Genomic DNA, 9,225 nt, shown 5'->3' on the forward strand with positions numbered 1-9,225 from the left:
TGAGTCAGATGTTGACTGACGTTTTTCCTACTTATTGTTAGTCCATCATTTATACACTGAATTGACGACGTATTTTTCCGTTTTTTCTCGATCATGAGGAGCAAACGGCGGGAGTAACCGGTCTGCAGGGGATGCTTACTCCTCCATGGCACTTGAAACTATTGTGATTTTTTTATGGACTTTTAAGCTTGAATGCTGTTAGTTATCTCCATATATTTCATTCTTACATATCATGTATAACGTAGTTTAATTATCATATATTAGACTATATAGCAGTTTGAGTAAAACATTTATTGTAGCATTTGTAAAACTTGATTTGATGTGTGAATAATTATCACTTTCACCACAATCCTCTGGTAAGTGTACCTGTATTTTGAGACGTTCCCATAAATATTTCTAGACGATAGATTTTACATGAACAAGACATGCACACTGAAGTTTCATTAGATAGTGTTATATGCATGGGGGTTGGACTTTAGAATATTTTGCATAATACTCACAGGCTGATGGTGGAGTGTTTTTAAGTGATGTAAAGTAGCATCCAGTTGTAAATTTATTAGAAATGTTTTACTGTTCATGTTATTTCATTATCTTATTGTTTATCTGAATTATTGATGCAATACACATTGCAGTTTGACATTGTCATGTAAACAAATGCTGTTTTTGTATTAATAGACGATCTAGCGAGATATTGTTGAACAGACAGTAAGGGACAGCGATACTAAGATGTTGTATGTCAGTTTTTCATTATTATCTACCATATTACGACTGTAATTTACTTACTTATTTCAGCATTATCACATGTGTTGTAAATTGGGCGCCTGCCATCTTTCTTACGAAGAAAATAGTCATGTGACATAAACATTGTCGTTTTACAATTGATACGATCAAAATAACACTGTCCGTGTTCTCAAATATTTATAACTGATACTTAAATGTTATTTTACTGCAGTATTGTCATTTAATTATGTTTTATTTGACGAAATGTTTTGGAACTTGAATGTGTAGCGTAAGACTTATGTGTATGTATTATTGTTCGGTATTACTACGCCGTGGATTGTGTGTGTCCGTTTTATTACAGATTGTTTGTTGAACTTATTTTATTATGTATATCGAATAGAATTTATAGCTCCCACTTTACATGTAGAAAGGACATTTTGAGCGATGTTATTTTCTTTGTTTTACACAAAATGTACGTAAAGTAGTTCTGAGAGGCTCCAGAAAGGACAATTATTCATTGGTTGTTGTGATCACGTGACCATTATAGAAGGTTATATATACGAGCAGCGAACGCCAGTTTCAGCACAAGGATAACAACGATCATATCATATTACGTCATCAATATTACTGACTGTAAATAACTTAGGTATGAGAAAATAATGTAAACTAATACAAATTAAGTAGCGTATAATTTCTCCACCGCACGGACACCGCAATCCACTTTATTTTATTAGGCCAGAGATGTTAAACTAGGACTTAGACTCATACATAGATGTACTGACTGTTTTGTTATATTTCATTGAAGTCTTCATTAAATGAAATATTTGAAACGAGAAATGGAACTTGGTTATGATTTACAAGGATGTGAAGTAAATTATTTAGGGTGTTTAAATACAGGCGCTGGGCTGAGGATCCCCCCCCTTTTATATTGGATGGATGTCATGAGTAGTCCTGATAAAATATAATTAACTGAATTTACACGGGATAGAAACACTATAAGCTGATCAGCATTTGACAGGGTGCTGAGGAAGCTTACAATTTTTGGTGTCAGAAGTGGGATGTCCTGCCATATACGAGGACATCTAGGATACGAACCCGTACTTTAATACCTGTCAATTACTGAAGTAGAGTGGATTGCGGACTGTCGTGTGGTGGAGAATAAAAAATTATTTGTAAATAGCGATGTATATGTGTTCTTGTTACTGTTTTTATAGTTAAAAATGGAGGATGCTACTTTGCCAGATCCTGAAGTATTTATAAATGAACATAGGGAAAATGTTCAGTTAGGCCAAGGGGACGATACAGATGTCTGTGGGAGGAACACTGATAACGAATATAAGAAAATGTTCAGTTAGGCCAAGGGGACGAAACAGATGTCTGTGGGAGGAACACTGATAACGAATATTTAATGGCAAATGAAAATCCTTTGGGAAGAAATGACAGTGACGATGACGACGAAGTAGAACATAATTTCCGTCGGCGATCTGATTATCAGTTAGCTGACGACGCACATAGTGATCACAATCGCATTTCTACACTTATGATAAAACCAGAACCCTACAATGGAAAAGAAAGTTGGGAGGAGTACTTTTCTCACTTTCAAGACTGCGCTGAACTTAACCACTGAGACGACAGGACAAAACTTCTTTTCTTGGCCGCTAGCTTACGTGGACAAGCCAGGACTTTTTACATGAGCCTAACAGCAGAGGATAAATGTACATTCATAATTCTTGTTCAGCGTATGGACCAGAGATTTGGTAGCTCAAAACACAAAAATAGGTGGCTTTCAAAACTGGAAATGCGTAAGCGGATGCCTGGAGAAAGTATTGCAGAGGTTGGAGACGATATAAGGCAATTATCACAAAAAGGTTATAGTAACTTGGACCTTGATGCTCAGGAATCACTGGCCCTGAACCACCTTTACAAAATTATTCCCGTTGAAATGAAATGTCGTTGTATTGATAAGGAGTGCAGCACTGTTGCAGAAGCTGTAGACGTTATTGAGAGATACGAGTCAATAATGGGGGGTGGGGATAAAAAGAAAATAAATGTTAGACATGTGGATCAAGAGCAAGTAGTCAAACAGCTAACTGGAGAGCAAAAATCAAATAATTTGGAACATACAATCAAGTTACTAATCGATAGCTTAGAGAAACTGGAAAGTGCACATAGAATGGAACCTCGGAAGGGCAATAACTCTTGGACTTGCTTCATCTGCAATTCACCAGATCATCTCATGAAGGACTGCCCAGACCGATGGACAAGAGGACAACAAATGACCACGACCTCTAACCTGAATAGGAAACATGGGAGTGGAAACATGAGAGATAACAGATGTCATTAAGTCAGGAGTCGGCACAAGAGGAATGTCTTTCTGTTGGAAATGAACATACTAGGACTGGCTACACAGGTGATATAACTCTCTTACGGGACAATGGATTTTATACAAAAGGAAACATATTTGACAATAGATTTTCTAGTAGATAGTGGATCTACTAGTACTGCATTGATTATTTCATATGGAATTTTTACTAAATTCTCAAAGGAAAGGACATTGTAACAGGAAAACTAGATGACTTGACTTATTTAGTAAAGAGATCTTTGAAACAACCTGCTAAAGCTAATCATCTTGATAGATTGATGCCATATCGAGGCATCAACTTGCAACTCTGGTTCAGGAAGTTCACACCACAAAACTGGATGATGTTGGACAGTAGTATGATGATACCAGATTTTTTTGTTTTATTATATTGACACATGTCTAAGGTGGATGTTGTCCTAGGTGGTGCACCACACTAGGTGAATGTGTAGATAGTAACTGGCCATTGCTATTATTGCACATTAGGACCTCAGTTGTCTAGGGCTTGGCCGGACTGTAGGTGGACCTCAGTTGTCTAGGGCTGGGCCGGACTGTAGGTGGACATCAGTTGTCGAGGGTTAGACGGGACTGATGGGAAAACAGTTGTCTAGGGCTGGGCCGGACTGATACTTCTGTTGGTTTCAATCTACTATTGGAATAAAATTATAAATGGATAATTGATGTGACTTCCTGATTGACTTCCTGATCCTGGGAGGAATCTACAAAAACAATGAAGAATTAGACCTGACTGATTGACTGACTGATTCCCATAGGAAGCAACCTTTATGAACTACATACATTTTATTCTAACAAGAATTTCCAATCTTGTACTAGCTTATGCATAGGGAGCTGTATACTTTATACATGGGATGGATGGTGGATTTTCTTGGTGGAGACGAAGAGATGGAGAAAGAAGTAGCAGAGAGACGAGATGGAGAGATGGAGACAGAAGTAGCAGAGAGACAAGATGAAGAGATGGAGAGAGAAGTAGCTGAAATGGTATCAGATGAGCAGGCAGATGTGTGAGAATTACCGAAAGAAGCGGTCGAGTGCAAGAAGGATAAATATTTCATTGATGATGGAAGCAAAAAGCTAGCAGAACCAGAAGATTTTGATAAAGACTGTAAATTCAGGAGAATTTGACTTTTTAAGTGGTGGGGAAGTGTTATATGCATGGGGGTTGGACTTTAGAATATTTTGCATAATACTCACAGGCTGATGGTGGAGTGTTTTTAAGTGATGTAAAGTAGCATCCAGTTGTAAATTTATTAGAAATGTTTTACTGTTCATGTTATTTCATTATCTTATTGTTTATCTGAATTATTGATGCAATACACATTGCAGTTTGACATTGTCATGTAAACAAATGCTGTTTTTGTATTAATAGACGATCTAGCGAGATATTGTTGAACAGACAGTAAGGGACAGCGATACTAAGATGTTGTATGTCAGTTTTTCATCATTATCTACCATATTACGACTGTAATTTACTTACTTATTTCAGCATTATCACATGTGTTGTAAATTGGGCGCCTGCCATCTTTCTTACGAAGAAAATAGTCATGTGACATAAACATTGTCGTTTTACAATTGATACGATCAAAATAACACTGTCCGTGTTCTCAAATATTTATAACTGATACTTAAATGTTATTTTACTGCAGTATTGTCATTTAATTATGTTTTATTTGACGAAATGTTTTGGAACTTGAATGTGTAGCGTAAGACTTATGTGTATGTATTATTGTTCGGTATTACTACGCCGTGGATTGTGTGTGTCCGTTTTATTACAAATTGTTTGTTGAACTTATTTTATTATGTATATCAAATAGAATTTATAGCTCCCACTTTACATGTAGAAAGGACATTTTGAGCGATGTTATTTTCTTTGTTTTACACAAAATGTACGTAAAGTAGTTCTGAGAGGCTCCAGAAAGGACAATTATTCATTGGTTGTTGTGATCACGTGACCATTATAGAAGGTTATATATAAGAGCAGCGAACGCCAGTTTCAGCACAAGGATAACAACGATCATATCATATTACGTCATCAATATTACTGACTGTAAATAACTTAGGTATGAGAAAATAATGTAAACTAATACAAATTAAGTAGCGTATAATTTCTCCACCGCACGGACACCGCAATCCACTTTATTTTATTAGGCCAGAGATGTTAAACTAGGACTTAGACTCATACATAGATGTACTGACTGTTTTGTTATTTTTCATTGAAGTCTTCATTAAATGAAATATTTGAAACGAGAAATGGAACTTGGTTATGATTTACAAGGATGTGAGGTAAATTATTTAGGGTGTTTAAATACATGCGCTGGGCTGAGGATGCCCCCCCCCCTTTTATATTGGACGGATGTCATGAGTAGTCCTGATAAAATATATTTAACTGAATTTACACGGGATGGAAACACTGTAAGCTGTTGGCATTTGACAGGGTGCTGAGGAAGCTTACAACATATATATTCAAGATTTTTTATTTTGCAGTTATTACATAACAAAACCCCATTCGGCTATCTTAAATCTAGTTTTGTAAATGCAACATTGCATGCCTTTTTCACCTGCAAATTGGGTTCATATATCTCTGAGTTGATTCGATACCGATGAACATGGTTTATGTATGAAAATATTCTAAAACGAGGTAAGTTATTGTCGAACACAATGATGAAAAAGAAATATCAGCAGTCTCATTTAAAGTCATCGATACGTCCTTTTCAACAAATACAATGTATCTAATGGTGACTGACGTTTTTCATACTAATTATTATGCCATTATTTTCACGCTGGATTGTCGACGATATTTCCGTTATTTCCCGATTATGACAGAGAGCACAGTGCGGGTGTGACCGGTCGGCAAGGGATGCTCACTCCTCCAAGGCACCTGATCCCACATCTGATGTTTTAGAGGTCCGTGTTTGCCCTGCTCCAAAATTTGTATTATTTAATGGATTTATGAGTTTGAATACTGTACGTTATATGCCATGCATGTCGTATGGAAACTATTGTGTCATGATTTATTCTATTAATGTATCGTGATTGTGTCCTGTTTACATTGCGTAGGTAATGGTACGTTTAACCATGTAAACCGGATTCCATGTGTGAAATCAAAATAGACAAAAAACATATATCTTATGAATGAGATAAAGAAATTAGGGAGCTATCTTATCAAAATGAATTATTTAACAGGGGATTAATCTTATTAAAATTCACTATTTAACAAGGTTTTTCTTATAAGGTTTTCAATATTTCATCCTGAAGATTACTTTGCTGAATTTATAAATTACTCGAATTGATTTTCTTGTTCAATATTTAGATAAACGATCGATTTGCGTAAAGTAGCCCTAGGGTTTTATTCCAGCTGAAAATTCATTTGCATCGAACTAAAGTGTTAATAGTTCGTTTTGTGTAATCGTTGGGTAAAAATTAAAACGTAACAATACCCTTACACTTGACAACGAGAATATTCCTAGCTCTAGAGGCTGATACAAACCTTTGAAACAAAAAAAAAATAGCAAAAAATATATATTTTAAGTAGATATACCTTAAACGTTAAAAGTTTTGAAAAATGTCATTTCATTTTTTATTCAAAATTTTCAGAGAAAAAAAATCACAAAACTGAGGTTTTTTTAGTGTGTTCCTCCTCGCATTATGTTAAATCTGTTATGAAACACAGAAAAAATTTGAAATCTTTCAAACAAAATATCTAAGCGCCTTGTTCCCCCTTCAGTCCTTTCTCTCCGATGTCGCCCATCATTCCTTTAGCGTTTTGATCGCCTTTTGTCCCCTTCTCTCCCTTCTGTCCTTTAAGTGCTCCAGCATCCCCCTTGCTCCCGTTAGGTCCTTGAGCTCCCTGTCCTCCTGTTGTTCCCTGTTCTCCTTTACTTCCAGGTTCGCCTTTAGCTCCTTTGTTCGCGGACTCCCCTTTTTGACCTATATTACCCGGGTCACCTGCTGCTCCGGTGCCTCCAGCCTGTCCTGTGTCGCCCTTTTGACCTTTACTTCCGACTGTTCCTGTGTCCCCCGTGTTTCCTTTAATCCCTGTATCGCCCTGGTCTCCTTTATTTCCTTTATCGCCGTTAGCTCCAGCACTGCCTTGGGCCCCGGTGTCGCCTACAGTTCCTTGGTTTCCCTTTACTCCTTTCTGTCCGGCATCTCCAGGTTCACCCTTGAGGCTTAGACCTGCGGTAAAATTATCTTTTTATAATTCAATTCAATGTGCTTTACTAGTATTTATAGACATATTAATATACACATATAAACATATAATCTTTATTGGCAGTTGTAATAACTTTTATACAGAAAAAAAAATCAGAGAAAAGGAAATTCTTCGTATTCTTCAAGGGTAATGGAAATAGGATTTCGTTTTGGAAATAAATACAAAGAAGTGACACGTTCCTATCCCATTTGATTAAACACTGATTATGGTTAAAATGAGCATTACCCTTCAGAAGAAAAGAAATTCAACCAAATAGGAAGCAGAAAAAATATTACATATCTACATTTATTTGTATTTTAAAAACTTCTTTGAAAGGATAATTGAATTAAAGAAAAGGATTTAAAAGGATTGTTGAATATTTTTATAATCCTTATTTTATAGTGATTATGATTTAACTTTATAATAATGTACAGAGTGAAGATAACAAACATTGATCGATCTAAAAATAATCTATAACTATACGGAAATGTAAAGAAACACGGAAATGTAGAGAGGCATAAAACACGGACCTCTGGAAACTCCCGAGGTTGGATCAGTCACTCAGGAGGTGCAAGCATCCCCTGTTTACAATTCACACTTGCTGTGAGTCTTATGTATTGACCATGGATATCGGACTTTCCTTAGTCAATTCCAATTCAGTATAAAAGTTGTCACAAAATATGAAATATATCGGCCAAAATACGACATCAACTTATCAATGAGCAGTATTCCTCGCTTTAAAAAGATATCGAACTCAGAGCAAGCTCTTGAGAATTAAGCGAATGTATTAGGAGACATAAACATCATAAGCATAGTGGAATAACCGATGAAAGAAGGTTTTTAATTGAATATTAACAAAGTTTTATAGTTATCTTTTATTCTTTGAATTTTAATTGATTACACATTCTGACTTTTTAACAACATATCATTCATTTTTATTTTCCCTTCACTCTGATTGAATAGACTAGACCGATTCGAAATTAAATTAAATATGCTACTTCTTTATTATTTTTCATATTGTTTTTTACATTACCTTTAAGTAAATTTAAGGCATCGACACTAATAACATCAAATTTCTTTTTCAAGAAATTATATTTCCTGATCTCCCAACTTCTGGCATAGTATCCAAGGATAGTTGGCAATCCACAGACAACCAGTGTTGCTACAAGCCAAGTCCTCATAGTGTAACACAGCTGAGGAAATAAAAAGGTGCAAGAAAGTTATAATGTACCATGCAAGCGTTGTTAATTTTTTGATGGTATTTGTTTTATTTTTTCTATTGTTAACTTAACAGCTGAAACCAGAATCATTGGAAAAATTGACCTCTCTCTCTCCCTCCCCCTCTCTCTCTCTCCCTCTCTCTATCTCTCTCTCTCTCTCCAAACTTACCTCTCATATGCTTACAAAGAAAATAAAAAATGATAGTAGATGAAGCCGACTTAAATGCTTAAGTTTGTAATAGAATTTATATTATAACATTAAACAAGTTATATAATAGTTAACTACAGTCATTCAGTATTAGAATAGACAGTGCGTGCAATGACTCTATGTCGGAACCTGTATTTCATCCAAAATCGAGGAGAAACAAGGATAGTGGCATCCTATATTCATGTACATATTAGTCATTAAGTGATCAATACGGAAACACGCTTCGTGATACACTGACGTTTGAGCTTATTTCTTAAGGATTTTGAAAGTGGAAATCTTAAAGTCATCGACATATGATTAATTTTAAAGATTTGTACATTATTTGGACTTATCGTTTTATTGGGTGTCAGGGTTTACAGTTACAGTTGCAGGGTCATGTGGACTTCAAACATTCAGCTTCAAAATGGGTGTAAGAGACATGGACTATTATTGAGATAATAAACAGTATTGAGGCTCTAAAGTTCTTCGAAGAATACAAATTTGCAGCAGAGAAGTCACGAACCTCAAC

At 35.6% G+C, this 9,225-nt stretch overlaps 1 protein-coding gene across 1 annotated transcript; it reads right to left on the bottom strand.

The window, feature by feature from the left end:
- Nucleotides 1-6,797: 6,797 nt before the first annotated feature.
- On the bottom strand, nucleotides 6,798-8,486 carry LOC134230874 (macrophage receptor MARCO-like). The gene is made up of 2 exons (XM_062712736.1): nucleotides 8,323-8,486; nucleotides 6,798-7,273 (listed from the first exon to the last, which is right to left on the bottom strand). The coding sequence occupies exons 1-2, from the start codon at nucleotides 8,468-8,470 to the stop codon at nucleotides 6,798-6,800; spliced, it is 624 nt and encodes a 207-aa protein (XP_062568720.1). The 5' UTR covers nucleotides 8,471-8,486.
- Nucleotides 8,487-9,225: the final 739 nt, after the last annotated feature.

The sequence above is a fragment of the Saccostrea cucullata genome, unplaced genomic scaffold, assembly GCF_032062105.1.
Source record: "Saccostrea cucullata isolate Sc308-1 unplaced genomic scaffold, CSIRO_AGI_Scuc_v1 ctg361, whole genome shotgun sequence".
NCBI classification, from domain to species: domain Eukaryota; kingdom Metazoa; phylum Mollusca; class Bivalvia; order Ostreida; family Ostreidae; genus Saccostrea; species Saccostrea cuccullata.